Source organism: Pristis pectinata, chromosome 17 (assembly GCF_009764475.1).
Source record: "Pristis pectinata isolate sPriPec2 chromosome 17, sPriPec2.1.pri, whole genome shotgun sequence".
NCBI classification, from domain to species: Eukaryota; Metazoa; Chordata; class Chondrichthyes; order Rhinopristiformes; family Pristidae; genus Pristis; species Pristis pectinata.
The window spans coordinates 33523894-33540745 of NC_067421.1; the positions used below are offsets into that span (position 1 = coordinate 33523894).

The 16852-nt window shown below is 37.2% G+C and overlaps 1 protein-coding gene across 1 annotated transcript in view; it reads right to left on the reverse strand.

The window, feature by feature from the left end:
- The window catches only part of ssh1a (slingshot protein phosphatase 1a), a 54766-nt gene extending 37924 nt beyond the window's left edge, over positions 1–16842 (reverse strand). Inside the window, exons 1-4 of the mRNA XM_052031856.1 lie at positions 16731–16842; positions 13842–13925; positions 4578–4615; positions 256–356 (exon numbers count right to left, since the gene is read on the reverse strand). Of these exons, the coding sequence (XP_051887816.1) occupies positions 256–356; positions 4578–4615; positions 13842–13925; positions 16731–16793 (286 nt within the window). The 5' untranslated portion in view covers positions 16794–16842. The remainder of the gene's footprint in view (positions 1–255; positions 357–4577; positions 4616–13841; positions 13926–16730) is intronic.
- Positions 16843–16852: the final 10 nt, after the last annotated feature.

Genomic DNA, 16852 nt, shown 5'->3' on the forward strand with positions numbered 1-16852 from the left:
CCTTTCCTGACCTTCCAGTACCCTTCCTGACCTTTCAGTCAAGTTCAGCAATCTGATCCTAAGCTACACCATACCAAGATGTATCATTTTTAAATGAACTTAAATAGCTTAACTAGATCTTTATTATTTACATATCACAAAGAAAGCATTTCTAAATAAACCACAGTGGCAAATCACAGTATGGTCACTTAATAAACCAGCCATCTTACTTAACTAAAATAAGGGTTGGGAGAGTTAAGAGTTTGAATGACTCACCTGCATATTTGTGGTGATGGTGACATCGTGACACCTGCGAGCTGCTTCCCTGCTGTAAAAAAAGGGCTGCACCCTTAACTGTGAAGAAACTGTCACTGAGACTAAACAAGAAACAGAATAAATAAAATGGTCAGATAACTGTATAAAATTTTTTATTGCCAATTTTCACCACTCCTCATTTCTTGAAGTCATCTAGTCCTGTTGGTGTACAGAACAAAGTGCCAGCTGCTAACTCTCAACTTTCAGAAATAGATATTGTTCATTATCCTAAAATTAGGGGCAATATTCTTTTTGAATGGAGGAGGCAGCATACTGTTAATACAATAGTTATTATGATGCATCTTACATTGAGTAATTGGGCTGTTGACATTATGAAGCTACTTAAAACTGAGAACAAAAGTTTGTACCATACAGCTCACTATTATTCAGTAAAAGACTAGCCTACAGCTGTGAACAAAATTATCTTAAATAAAAAGTGTGACATAAAAAGGGTAAAGTTCTGGACTATACTAGGATTTGCTTCCAGGGAGGCCTCCAAAAAATGCTAGCAGCTGATTTCAAAAAAGCAGCTAAAGACAAATACAAATAAAAAAATAATTAATTGTGGTCACCTCTGGGCTTAAAATGCAATTATTGCTGAGAAATGCCTGTCAAAGTCCTGTAAGGTAATTCCTTCATTACTTTTAACAGGAATAACACACCCAAAGCTTGCTGTTGCCCACAACAGATACTGACATGCAAATTAACCTCCCACTTTTCCAGGATGTATCAATCATTAATTTTGTAGCCACAGAAAATCCAGTGATTAAACTGTTAAGCATCATTTGGAATGGATTTTATAGTATCTACTTAAAAATGATTTTATTTGACAGGAGAGATATTTAAAAAGTATAAACAACTCCTTCCAAATGGTAACATCGATGCTATAAACATTTTCAACCATTAAAATACCAGGATATCAATTCATCAGCTACAAATTCACATAAAACATCCTCAGTAGAAGAAAGTCCTAACTATAATGAAGTTTCCAAGGATAGATTGCTTCGCTAAGGAAACTTTCAATTCAAATTAATGTAACTTATTACTGTGGCCAAATGCATTCTATAAATGGTAATACAGTATCTACCTTGAACATATTGTGATATCACCCACCATTCTCTTTAATTATTTTGAAAAGTTCAGTGATGATTTAATTATATCACTGCTCTAAAGTTAGAGGATAGACACCAAGAGTAAAAGAAAGGTAATGAGAAGAAAGAATTTCTTCTTCCTCATTAGGTTGCATAATTTCTTTGGTTTCAAAATGTATATAATTACTGTGGCTAAAATTCCATTTTCATTGCAAATGTTGATTCCTTTGCAGGAAGTGTGGGAGTAGGTGAAAAGAATTTGTGCCAGACAATAGTTCACTCTTCTCATTTCAGGGCTATAAAGTAGGCAAATGACAACTTTTTCTGTTTTCATTTCAGACTTCCCACATTTGCCATTCTCCCCCCCACCCCCCATTCTTTAATCTGTGTCTTCAACTTCTCCATTGATCAATATTTCACTTTTGTTAAATTTACTTATATCCTCCTCCTATTTGTAACATTGCTATGAGTTCAAAATACAATTGTTACTAATAACATTAAGACAAAAGGCAATGTGAAAACATTCTTGATCATTGCAAGTTATTGATCTCTCATTATATGTATGGCAAGTAAATTGTTTTCATGTTATACTAAAATTTGTGCACAATGGTATTTCACAACCACACCTGGCAATGATTTATGTTGGAAAGTACTGCACTAGAGAATATCTGTCTCCACCTGGAGGCAACAAGAAGTAGTACATGAAGAATTCCACATAAATATAGGAATTATGGATAGGAATGAGGTCATTCTAAAATATTCCATGCAGAATTAAATCAAGGTGGCTGCACATGGGACTAAAATGTAATTTAATGATTTATGAAATTTATATTCATAGCTACAAGGCTCCTTTTAATTAACCAAAAGTTGTTATATGCTGAAGGATGCAAAATTGGTAAATGATAAAAGGTATTCAGCAAACCAAGGACGGAAAACAAAGCATTTGTTTTTGACCAGTCAACAATCAAATTACTAAGTTATAGACACATAAATGAGATCATTTGTTCTGCATGCATAAAATATTTCATGCACAGCACCTGATTACAATTTAAATAATCTATTAATAAAAAAACTGTACATGTTAGCATAAATTAATCATTCACGTTTTCATCTATATGCATGTAATCTTCATGTAGATAAAATATTGCCTAATAGCAAACAGAATACTGAAATGCCATGAATGAGACATTACAGAAATAAATGGCTGGAATGTTAAAAAGTGCAGTGTAATGGCAATAATGATGTATGTATGATTACTTATCTGGTTTATTCCTCTGCAATGCTGTGAACCACTGTTAAAACTGATTTTCCCTCTGCAAACCAGCGCTGCCGCCACCCCTCGCACCCCCCCACCCAAATTAATTCCTTGCGAGATTCCTCTATTAATTTGCAGTCTTCCATAAACCTGTGATGGAACCTTATGATTTAGACTGAAAATATATAATCTTTCCTTCAAATCAAATATATACTTATTTGAGAAGAAGCAGCAAAGTTATCCATCTGGATTTCAGAAAGGCATTTATCATTGCCCCACATAATGGATTTCTGCATAAGATTTATGCCTATGGCTGGATGGGAATACATTTAAATTGATTGGCAAATGGTAGGTTGATTAATGACAGTGAGTAGGAGAGACAAATCTGGAGTTAAATATCTGGTGGGAGCCACTTAAAGAATAGTCACCAAGTTCAGTGCTAGTGTTGGTGATGTTTGATGATTGACTTAAGAGGAAGGACTTTATACATGCCACCCAAATTTGCATACAGTGCGATACTGGAAGCAGTGGCAATTAATAAGATAGATAAGACAAATGCAAAAATTCTTTACTAGCTTGATTAGTGAGCAAAGAATTGGTGGATGCAATTTAATACGAAGAATTGTATCTTTGTAATATTTGTAAGAGGGGATGTTGATGTGAGTGTTTGTGGTGTGGGTATATGATTGAAGTTTCAGAGCAGGGAAAATTTAGCGAACTAGTCAGTAACATAATTTTTTCCCCAGTATTTAAAAAAGCAAGCAAAATGTTGACATGTATACAAAGTGGCAAATCATAAAAATCCTATGTGGCACAGCAGTTATAGAGCTGCTGCTGCACGGCTCTAGCAACCCAAGTTCAATCCTGACCTTGGGTGCCTTCCAGCAGAGCTTGCATGTTCTCTGTGACAGCCTGGACTTCCTCTGGGTGATCTAATTTCCTTCCACATCCAAAGGTGCGCTGGTAAGTTAATTGGGTACTTTAAGTTAATTGCCCCTCATGTAGGTGGGTGGCAAGGAGCTCAGGGAGCTGATGGACATGTGAGAGAGAATAGGCTAGAGGGAAATGGGAATGCTCTAAGAAGAGGCACAGACTTAATGGCTGACTGGCCTCCTTCTATGTTGTGAGAACATGTATTTCAAAGCTGTACTTCAGCTTGGTGAGACCATGCTTGAAGCAGTGTGTGCTGCTTTGTGCATCTATTTCAGAAAGCCATTGGAACAATTCCTGAACCCAACAGAATGAACTGTGAAGAAAGATTTAGTACATTGTCTTAAATTTAAAAATAAACAAGATGGGATGTGATAGAATTTTAAACCTATAAAAGGTTTAGTTAAACTGGATACGTTTTCCAAGAAATATACCTCACAGCCATCCTCCCCAACTCAGTTCAGCCTTGTTCATCCAATTTAAAATTTCCATTTCAACTGCACCTTTGAAAAACTTCAATATTGTTATGTAAAGTAACAATTTTACAGCCAAAGCTACAGTGACCAAATAACACAATTCCTATTATTTAAATGTTTAATATCAGTGAACCTCAGCTTTTAGTATTGCACAGTTTTCCAAGATTTAAACAGTTTTTGTGGGTTGCAGTTTAGAACTACAACTAATTTTCCCTAAAAAGAATTAATTCTATGAATTTCCTGAAAGGCATGTGCTAGAGCTTAAAGTGAGGTCTCTTATCAGCTCGAAGGATGAGTAAACTGGAGGTTAAGTATTCCTAGCAATTGCTATTAGTTTTAAATAAAGATATAAAACCATTTGGTAAGACTACCAGTAAAATTGTGAACAGGATACAAATTAAATTTTAAATAAAACTTCAAAAGAATTTAGCTTGGGATTAGAAATCACCTTTTGAGCTTTCCTTTCAGTACAAGTTAAAAACTACAAATATGTGTTGATACATTACAGTTCCAACATTTCTGCACACTCACCTCTGTTGTAATCTATGATCATCATCACTTCCAACTTCCTGTAAGAGAAGAAAAATGTTACCAGCTCTTGAATACCAAGTTTTGTTAAAAAGACTTTGATACAACAGGTTTGGTATCTCTTAGCCCTATGTAAATACATGGTTAGAGAAATCCAAAACAAATGCATGTTCTTATTTTTTTTGCTACGTACTTATTTCAGCAAGCAGCTCTTTATATTAATGCACCTTCAGTATGTACAATTTGTACTCAGATACTTTTCATTTTCTAAATATACAGAGGTCCTGCTACCACATTGTGCCTCAGTCATTCCGTACCATAATGAAGTCCATCTTTTTCCACATTACTCATTCTGTAATCTCAAAACGAGACTTCTTAAACAAACTACAAAACAATGGATGGTTTTGAGTTATAAAATTGGAAGCTTGCAATAAATACGTAAAATAATTTTAGTGGTTCTTTATGGGTAACAGATTGAGAAAATTTCCATCTTGGATTTTAATCTTGCTTTCCAGAGGCAACATACATGAGAACTTCTTTTGAAAATTAATCCTGGTTTATCATAAGCAAATGAACATCTTCTGTGCTGTATGATATTACACTTTAAAACACAAACAAAAATTTTACTTGAAAATTGACATCAATAATGCATCTGTTGAGAGAGAATGTTTCAGGTCAATGACATTTTACAAATAAGAAAAGGTAGAAACCAATATCTAATCAAACTCCTGGGCATCAAGATCGCAGAGGATCTATCGTGGGCCCAATACATTGATGCAGTCATGAAGAAAGCACACCAGTGGCTCTACCACATTAGGAGTTTGAGGAGATTTGCTATGTCACCAAAGACTCTTGCAAATTGCAAGATATACAGTGGAGTGCATTCTGACTGGTTGCATCACCGCCTGGTATGGATGCTCCAATGTGCAGGATTGAAAGAGGCTGCAGCGGGTTGTAGACTCAGCCAGCTCCATCGTGGAGACAACCCTCCCCACCAGTGAAGACATCTTCAAGAGGCAGTGCCTCAAGAAGGTGGCATATCACCAAGGACCCTCACCATCTAGGACATGCCATCGTCTCATTACTGCCATCGGGGAGGAGGTACAGGAGCCTAAAGACCCACACTCAACGTTTCAGGAACAGCTTCTTCCCCTCAGCCATCAGATATCTGAATGGTTCATGAACCCATAAACACTATCTTGTTATTCCTCTTTTGCACTACTTATTTTTGTAACTTATAGTAATTTTTAGGTCTTTATATCTTGCACTGTACTGCTGCCACAAAACAACAAAATTTCATGCCATATGTCAGTGATAATAAACCTGATTCTGATTCTAACTTTTTCTAGTTCAAACAAAAGGTTGTTGACCTGAAATACCACAGAAACTACCTCACCTTCTGAGTATTTCTAGAATATTGTATTTTTATTTCAGATTTCCAGTATCTCCAGATTTTTTTTTTTGCTTTTTTGACATTGAAAAAGTTGGGTGCGAAATGTTGTAGACTCTTTCTGCAACAGGATCCAGCTTAGTACCATGAAATCAAACACCACAGAAAGGAAGAAGAAAATTTTCAATTGAAGGATGGGAAAACAATCTAAGTGTTCAAGAATACAATAGAAAATGTTTTTAAAAAGACTTTCATATAATAATTCTCCTGGAACATGATATTTTACAACCCGTTAAGAGAGATGTGAAAAACAAAACAACCTTGTTTTGAGCAATACAAGATTTAACTCCTTTAATAATGACAAGAAAAATTAGATCAGAATAGGCTCAAGATAAATTAATAGAATGAAAAACAGTTGGATATGTTGTTATTTTAAAGGAAGTGCTAACAAGAGCAAGTCAAGGAGAAATCAAAAGGTGGGTTGGGGGGGGGGAGGAGAAGAGTGGAACATAAGCAGCAAGCTTCTGGAGAAATGAAGAAGACAAAACATTTATGAAATTCCGCTTTGATTTCTTAATCTCAGCAAAGTTGTTTTCTTTATATGTCAAAACAACATGGATCAGCTCAAATATAATAGCATAAAATGGAATTATGTTGCTTTCCAAAATAATAATTAGGCAAAGCCCATAAACCCTAACAACCGAGCCTTGGCTAAGAACTATGTGTACAAGAGAAATCACTTCAAACTTGTTTAGCTCACCTCACAATCCCCCTTTGTGTTCCATGGGATCGCTGTAACTAGCGTGGTGATCTCATTTACCTTTTATCCCTCCACAAAATTCTGATTTCTTCAATTCATCTTACATTTCACTACCGATTCCCTCTGCTTGAATGCTGTCAACCACTCCCTCAGTAATTAGCTTCTGGTCTTCAGGAAATCCCTCACGCCGGCAATTTCCCCACATAACACTCAGGAAGTTCAGGATTCCCACATAAGGGAATGGTTTGCAAAGTCCCAAACACAGAAAGGTCCTCATTGCTATCATGCCAACTGCACTCTGATTGTGAACTCGTTATGGAGTTTTCCAGCAGTAAGATTGAAAAATCTGCCTGACAAACCTAAACTAAGGAGCTTCAACCACTCCATTCATTTCAAAAGAAATAAACTACTGCCAAGAAGAGACTAGTTTCAGATTAAAATGAAAATAATTAAAATCTAAATTACATTAGTTTATCTTGTGCTTAATAAACTTCAATCGAATGTTTAATTTTAATAACTTTTAATGTTTTTGCTCCATTTGACAGCCAATTTAGCCTAATTGTATTAGCAACAGAGCTGTTCTTGGTGCTTATAATTGCAGGGCAGGACCTTGATCAGATCAAAGTTGGTTTAGGGTGTTGCTTCAACACTACCTAGAAATGTTGGACTATTGCTTTGCATTTCCTCATGTTACTTCAAAACTCTCCTGAAGAGTTTTCCTTTCTCCTAACCACTGTTTATTTTTAATTTCCCTTCTGCAAAGCAGAGTCAGTCTTTACCAAATCCAGCTTTTGCCATACTGGTGCTGTATAACTTTAATCTTGTAAAAATATATATGGAATTCTACCACTATCCTACACAGATGTATATCTAACATTAAATTTTAAAACTGTAAGCTATTTGCGACAATCTACACTGAAGAAATAGCAATCTGTGACACTATATAAAATTGCTGTCTGAACTCTAATATTAGAAGATATTTAATGTGAAACTTCTTCTAGGGTTCTACATTTAGTATTCTCTGTTACATCGTTATAAGTGGAAAGAAGTAAATTACTTCCTATGGTAATCATAAGCATGCCCGTGACTGCTACTGATTTAGAAGCTTGGCTGAGATCATTTGAAGATGATCTAATTTTTTGGAGTAGTGATACTTAAAGGCACAGCACAAGAAAAATAGGAAGAGATTCTCAAAACTCATAAGGAAATCATTATTAATTTCAACAATCAATTTCCTCTTTTTGTTGGTGGAAAAAACTAAATCACATAACACTTCATTGTTGTCCACTTTGACCCACATTTTTCCCCACATTAGTAATATTACGGTGCAATTCAACAATGCTGAATCAAACCTCTTTCACTACAACAAAATCCAGCATTGATATAGCAAGTTAAGATGTTTCATATATATTTGTACTCTGAGAAAAATATATATCAAGATAAAATTGGTAACATCATTAAAGATGGCCAAAAAACTTGATCAAGTATTGCCTTTATGAGACAACCCTAAGAAGAGGGACATCCAGTACAGGGAACCTAATTCACACATAATCATAAGTCAAACGGAACCATAGAAAGCAAGTCATGAAAATGGAGACTTTGAGAGGGAATTGCTTTAGGGAACAGAAATAGAAAGGAGCAAAGCCATGAAATGACTTACACTCGAGACACTGGAAGATCTGAAGCTATTATTGAATAGCAAGGGCAGGAACAATGAGTGAGCAGAACTTGGTACACGAAGAAACATGAGAAATAGAAGCAGTAGTAGGCCATTCAGCCCCACGTGTCTGCTGTGCCATTCAACAAGATCACAACTAATCTTTGACCTCAGTGTCACTTTTCTCTATGGACCTTACATTTCTCAACTCCTCCAATAAACACAAATTCTTTGAACTCCATCCCAAATGTACTCAGCCTCCATTGTCCTCCTGAATCCCAAAGAAACAGACTTTATGATGAGTTGAAGTTTTCAGAAACTCCCACATAGATTCCTGGAATGGGGGAATTGTCCTGTTAGGAGAGATTAAGCAGAGTGGGCCTACGCTCTCTTGTGAAGTGATGAATGAGGTGTGATTTCAAAGAAACACAATAATCTTATTAGGCTTTACCTATATTTGCAGGGATGTTGTTTCCCCAGCTGAAAGTCCAGAACCAGGAGCCACAGTCTCAAAACAATCAATTAGTCATTCAGAACTGAGATGAGAAGAATGTTTTCACTCAGTGGGTAGTGAGTCTTTGGAATTCTCTGCCCAAATGGGCTACAGAAGCTTAGTCACTGAGTATATTCTTGCTTCTATCTCATATGTTTTTATTCTTATGTAGTTGCCGCTAGAATAGCCAAGTCTAAGGTGACAAAGGCTTTGATAGTGTTCGTGGGACATGGGCTAATGCAAAAACAATTGTGCAAGTAGGCAATCCGTGTGACCAGAAGATATGGGTGCCAAACTTTGAGGTTAAATAGGACATTTATTATTATGGACAACTAAAATTAGTTTTTGAACTAAATGGACCATGAGACAACTGGGACTGCGTTGCAGACAATAATTACCATAAAAAAAGTAAGAGTTTTGTTTTAGAATGAACAATATCACTATTCACACTTCATATAATTGAAATGCAATGGAGTGCACACAAGCTCAACATAAGCGTAGGTTTAGTTCTCTCATTAAAATCACTCTAAGTATATCCACTTGTATTTTAACAATTATTTTAACAAATTTTAATAAATGGTATGTCTGATTCAGATTTTTAGCATAGAGCATATCTGAAATACAGATGAACCTTAACCAAATCAGAACAGATTCACTTATGCAGTAGCTTATCTCCATCTGATTGAGGTGCTCCCAAAACAAATCAAATGCTGATAATTATGGCAAGACTCTCAAGCTTTTGCTATGAATTACTGCACAGTTGTACATGTTGTATCACTTATAGAATGGATGCTTGAAGATTTTTCTGAAATGCGAAATATTTTATAATATATATACAAGGCTATGTCTCAAAATTATTGCAAACACATGCATTCTATCCAAGATTGGCATGATGTCAAAAAGTAAATCATCCAATTATATTTATTGTGCAACTGTCAAACATAACTGAAGAGGTCACTAGACTAGATAGCTTTTTGCTATGAAATTTTTAAAATTATTACCCATAAAAAACAGAAGCTTTGTTTGTGAAAAGGAAATGGGCAGTTCCTTATGATGCACAAGTTTGAGAGTTATTTTAATGCATCATGATAAATATTATGGGTTGTCTAATACTGGCTGGACATATGCAGGAAATGGCAGGGACCCTAGAAGCACTGATGTGCAGAGGGACCTTGGTGTGCAAATTCATAACTCCCTGAAAATAGCAAAACAGGCATATAGGCTAGTGAAGGAGACTTCATAGGCAGGAACATTGAGTATAACAATTAGGACATCATGTTGCAATGGTACAAGACATTGGTTAGACCACACTTGGAATATTGTCTGCAGTTCTGGTCACCATACTATGGAAAGGATGTGCTAGCGCTAGAAAGAGTGCTGAAGAGATTCACCAGGATGTTGCCTGTAATGGAGGGCTGTAGTTACAAGGAAAGATTGGAAAGGCACAGGTTGTTCTCACTGAGCGCAGGAAGCTGAAAGGGTAACCTTAGAGGTTTATAAAATTATGAGGGGCATAGATAGTCACTGTCTCCTCCCCCCCCCCCCCCAAGGGTTGGGGAATCTAAAACTAGAGGACATAGCTTTAAGGTAAGAGGGGAAATATTTAAAGGAGATCTGAGAGGCAAGTTCTTACCCCCCAGCCCACCCCCACACACACACACACACAGAGGGTGGTGGGTATGTGGAACAAGCTGCCAGAGGTGGTGGTAGAGGCACGTACAATCACTGGATTTAAAAAGCATTTGGACAGGTACATGGATAGAAAAGGAATAGAGGATATGGACTAAGTGCAGGAAAATGGGATTAGCATAGACAGGAATCTCGGTTGGCATGGACAAGTTGGACCAAAGAGCTTGTTTTTGTGCTGTATGACTCTATGACTATTATTTGTTGGGGACTTTATGGAGAAGAACTGTACCAAGATACTTCTGCTACTGCTTATTTTACTGCTACGAGTTTAGGCATTTTTGTGTAGGATTCTGTTTGATATAATGTAATTGGAAATTACAATATATCAAATTACAATGAAAAATAAAAATCTTTCAGAATCAAAACACTATTTAATATTGTGATTACAGACAACATACACTATAGTATTTTCTTCTATATAATGCAGAATTTGGAATGCAATGTAATTATCTTAGTGTTTTCAATCCCTCATAATGTACCAACTACTAAATTATTACAAAATGTTTCCACTAGATGAACAATGGTCATCTAATTTCTATTAAGTTATGCAAATAATATAACAGGTACATGTGCATTTAATTATAGAAAGTTCAGTCTTGATCTTGCAATTACATTATATGCCAAAGATGAAGTGTTTACAGTTTAGAAGTTGGTAAATAATTAATTTTTCTCCTTATTCTTTCACAAAACACATTCTGTTCATGTAATATGTACATTTCCTGTTTATATTTCTATGTAACTATTTACTAAAGCAACCAGTCCTGTTGTGATAATGATGTAAAAATCTGTTGTGTTCCAAACATTGCATGCCATGCCGAGACATGTAATCTCTAGGGTATTCACCAAGTTCAAAGATGAATGGTATTTAAAGTAATCTTGGCAAAGGGTTTCTTTCTTTCTACCTTGTGTATATACCATACGCCCACAATGAAGAAACAATGAATAATAATGATCTATTGGAAGTGAACCCATGGGAGTAATGCAATTTCATTATCATTACTTCAACCACAGAGCACATTCAAACTTAAATAACTCCAGGTGTATTATTATTCTTTTATAAACAAGCAAATAAGCTTAAGTATAGAGCAGGGATTTTAGTAGACATTGGGCCATAATCTACAGTTGTCAAGTAGAGTTTGCCCATCACCTCCTGCTTTTAAGAACTGCAAGGTCTGTTGTATCTTTCAATGCAATGAATCCAGGTTGCTTGCCTATTCAGGAGGACAGGAAATAAGATACTTTGAGAATGGAAAAGATGCACAAGGCTAGAAATTTTTTGGGAGTCCAGGATAAATATTCCTTCATTGGCATTTAGGAAGCCTTGTACACTATTTAAAGGTTGCTCAATGCCGCAATAAATGAGAAGAATGTCAAAAACATATGGTTTACTATATGTATTTCAAAATTTCAATAAGATTGCTATATGCATTATGGCAACCACTCTCCCACAGCTACTTAAATATTACATGTGGCCTCCCATCCAAATGGGAATTTTGCAAACTCCTTAATGCCCTACCCAAGATGCCAGCACACCAACCTGGAATACATCATACCAACTTCACTGCATTTATGCCAGGCACCTGGAAGAAGTTAAGATTGTCCTTGTTGAGTCCAAGAGCAATTTGTGTGCATACTCATAGTGCTCTCTGCTATTAATGACGCCCTTAGTATAGGTAAATAATTACATTCCAAATAGTCCATGCTTATACAGTAATGAATTGTTCTTTGATAGGGTAAAATAAAGCCAATATATAATGAATATTTGGTATCAAGTTCATTAGAGCTTTAAACTTGGCAGTAACATTGTAAACTCCTGAAGTAAGCATTAGATTACTAAGCAATGGGTGTGGATCACATAAACACAGCTGCCTACAGTAAACTAACAAATGGATCAACCTCCTCAAAAAGAATTAATTAACTATTAGAAGAGAAAACACCACTCCTACCCCTCCAAATGTTCCATATATTTTTTTTTAAGTTCTCTATACTAAATGGCTGTTAATTGTAATAGGATTTTCAATTAATATTTTTGATTAAACATCTAGAAAATGAAATATAGAAGTAAAACCAGTAAATGCTGGAAACATTCAACAGGTCAGACAGCATCAATGGAAGGAGAAACAGAGGTAATGTTTCATGTTGAAGACCCTTTGTCAGAGCTTTTGTTTCCACCATTTTATGGTTTTATTTCAGATTTCCAGCAACTCCAGTTTTTTTTTGATTTGCAAAATACAGTTCAAGTGAAATGAAGCAAACATTGTCATTTTTATATAGATAATGTTAATATGGCAGAATAGTGATTAGGAGAGCATACAAAATATTTGTTAAATTATGCATTCCCTTCTGGGTCACTGGACCATTTCTGAGGAAGGTCAGGTCTACACCACACAGATGGGTTGCACCTGAATCATAACAGGACCCATATCCATGCAGCAGGGTTCACTGTAGCTGTGGTGAGGGTTTAAACTCATTTGGCAGGGGAAAGGGGCACACAGTAGGAGTACTGTAGGGATAACGAACAGACAAATGTAAAAGGCAAACTAAATCTGGACTGGCAACTCAGTGTTCCAGCATATAGAATTTTCAGGCAGGATTGGGCATAAGGAGATGGTAATATTAATTGAGAAGTCCATTAATGGAGTAAGGAGGGAGGATATCCTAGAAGGTTCTTTAAATGAGGCCATATGAGTATTTTGGAAACAAAAAGGAGGCAATTATTTTGCAAGGTATGTACTACAGACCTCCAAACAGCCAGAAGGGAACAGAGGGGCAGATACATGGGCAAATGAGAGAGGAGTATAAAAACAAATGGGTAAAATTGTAGGAGATTTCAACTTCTCCATTATTAATGGGGATCACCATAGTGTGAATGAGTTAAACATAGAACAGTACAGCACAGGACAGGCCATTTGGCCCATGATGTTGTGCCAACCTTGATACCAATTTATACTAAATGTCCTCCTCCTGTGTATCATCCATATACCTCCATTCCTTTCATATTCATGTGTCTATCTAAAAGCCTCTTAAACTCTTCCAAACTGCCTGCTTCCACTACTGCCCCAGTAACCCATTTCAGACAAATAAAAAACTTGTCCCTCACGTCACCTTTAAACTTCCCCCTCTAACCTTAAAAGCATGTCTTTTGGTGTTTGATTTCTACCCTAGGGAAAAGATTCTGACTGTTTACCCTATCTATGCCCCTCACAATTTAAAAAACCTCTATCAGGTCTCCCCTCAGCCTCCGGCACTCTAAGGAGAACAACCCAAGTTTGTCCAACCTTTCCTTGTAGCTCATATCCTCTAATCCAGGCAGCATCCTGGTAAACCTCTTCTGCACCCTTTCCACAGTCTCCACATCCTTCCTAGAAGTTAAAGAGGGTTGAATTTTTAAAACACAGTCAGGAGAACTTTTTGAGCCAATACATTGATAACCCAAATGAAAGAGTGATACTGGATCCAATCTTTGGGAATTTATCTGATCAAGTGAAGGAAGTGTCAGTGGTAGAACATTCCAGAGAGAGTGCCCATAAATTTCAAGGTTGTTATGGAACATAAAACATAACAGTACAGCACAAGAACAGGCCCTTTGGTCCATGATGTCACACTGAATTAATTAAGATAATGATGCCTAATTAAACTAATCTCTTCTACCTGCACATGATCCATATTCTTCCATCCCCGCATATTCATAATTTTATAAACTTCAATCAGGTCTCTTCTCACCCTCCGCCACTCCAGAGAAAACAACCCTAGTTTGTCCAACCTCTTCTCATAGAGACTGCCCTCTAATCCAGGAGCATCCTGGTAAACCTCTCCAAAGCTTCCACATCCTTCCTATAATAGGGCAACTAGAATGGAATGCAATTCTCCAGATGCAGCCGAACCAGAGTTTTAATAAGCTGCAACATAACCTCCTGACTCTTGAACTCAATGCCTCAACTAATAAAGACAAGCATGCCACATGCCTTCTTTACCACCAAGCAAGAACAGCCAGGAAATCAATGCCCTGAGTTGGGGGAAGGCCAATTTCAATTTGATAAGATAGGACCTCACAAAATCAGACAAGTTACTTAGAAGGTAAGTTCACAGGCAACCAGTGGAAGGCATTCAAAAATGAAACAGTAGGAGTGCAGAGTCACTGTGTTCCTGTACTGGTGAAGAGCAAGGTCAACAAGCCTCAAGAGCAGGGCCCTGTTAGAGATCAAAAAGACAATCTGTGCATGGAGCCAGATGACATAGACAAGGACATTGTAGTTGCAAAATTCAGTGAGAGGATAGTGGAATTCTAGAACAAATTGCCATCAACAAGGAGGAAATATTAGATACTTTAGTGTGCTTAAAGGTGGGCAAATCCCCTATGGCATGATGAGATGTATGCTACACTGCTAGGAATGAGATCACTAGGGCTCTAACAGAGTGTTTCAAATTTTCTCTGGAACAACCAACGTAGTACTTTTATTCAAGAAGGGCAAGGAGGAATAAGCCAAATAATTACAGGACAGCAAGGCTGACGTCAGTGAAGGAGAAATTATTGGAAAGTTTTTGAGAGGAAGAGTCTGCACTTGGAGAGGCAGGGATTGATAAGGAAAAGTCAGCTTGGCTTTGTTAAGGGGAGGTCAGGTCTGACTAATTTAACTGAATTTTTCTGAGGTGACTCTGAGATGTTGATGAGGGTAATGTAGTTGATGTTGTCTACATGGACTTCAGTTAGACCTTTAAAAAGGTTCCGCATGGAAAAATGGGCCAAAAGGTAAGAACCCATGGGATCCAGGGCGATTTGACAAATTGGATCCAAAATTGGCTTTGGGATAACAGGCAGAAGGTGATGGTTGAAGTTTAGTTTTGTGATTGAACACCCTTGGCCAATGGTGTATCACAGGGATCATTGCTGGGCCCCTATTGTTTGTTATACACATTAATAATCTGGACGTGAATATAGGATGTATGATTAGTAAGTTCTCAGATGACACAAAGATTGGTGGTGGTATTAAAAGCGAGGAGGGTAGTCTTTGGCTGCATATCAATATTGAGGAGACAGCAGAATGGCAGTTGGAATTAATGCTGAAAAATGTTTTACATTTTGGAAGACATAGGGCTAGGATATACATATTGAATGGTAGGACCCTAGCAAGTACTTAAGAGAGACCTTGGTGTACACTTGCAAAGATTCCCAAAGGCAATAGTTCAGGCAGATAAAGTGGTTAAGAAGGCACATAGGATCCTTGCCTTCATTAGCTGGGGCATAGAAGAGCAGGTAAGTTATGAAACAACTATATAAAATAGTTAGACCACAGTTCTGGCCACCACAATAAGGATGTTATTGCACTGAAGGGGAAGTGGAGATTCTATGGGATGTTGCCTAGGATGGAGCATTTCAGCTATAAGAAGAGATTGGATAGGCTGGGTTTGTTTTCCTTGAAGTGGAGTAGACTGAGGGGGAACTGGCTGAGGTATATGTAATTATGAAAAGCATAGATATGGTAGATAGAGAGAAACTTTTCCCCTTAGCAAAGGTGTATATGGCCAGAGGGCATAAGTTTAAGGTAAGCGGCTAGCGATTTAGAAGGGATTCCAGGAAGAATTTTTTCATGACGACAGTTATTGAAATCTGGAATGCTTTGCTTGAGGGGGTGGTTGAGTCTGGTACTCTCAGAACAGTTAAGTAGTATTTGAGCACTTGAAACGCCATGACAAAAAAGACTATGGGCCAAAGTGCTGGAAAACATGATTAGTATATAAAGGTACTTGATGGCTGATATGAACAGTGAGCAGAAGAGCACATTTCTGCTTTGTTGACTTTAATTATAAATTTTTCAAAATTTAACTGCACACCATATATTCTTGAGAATGTTTCTTTCACAATGCTAATCTTGACATCATTATAAACAGTATGACCTGCTGGTGTAAAATCAAACTGAATAATGCATATTGATTGATAATTAATATTATATAATTACATATGATCAGCGGTACCAAGGAAATATTTAGCCGGGCAGCTCCCATTTAGTCAATTTACCAGCTATACATTTTGGCCAATGAACGTAATTATTTCAGCTTTCAGGTACAATGAACACGTCCCCAAGAGGCCTTAACATAGTCTGGGAACCGGCTAGTCCCAACTGGCCGCATTACCCTCTGGACACCGCTCACAGCTGAAAGACACTCACCGAAACGCTGGGGCTGGAGGAAGCGCTCGGAGTGGGAGAACGCTGCACCGTGACCAGGGCCATCCTGGTGGAGGAAGGGGAACTCGACAGGTGCTGAGGCCGGGAGCGGCTGCCCCACTCAC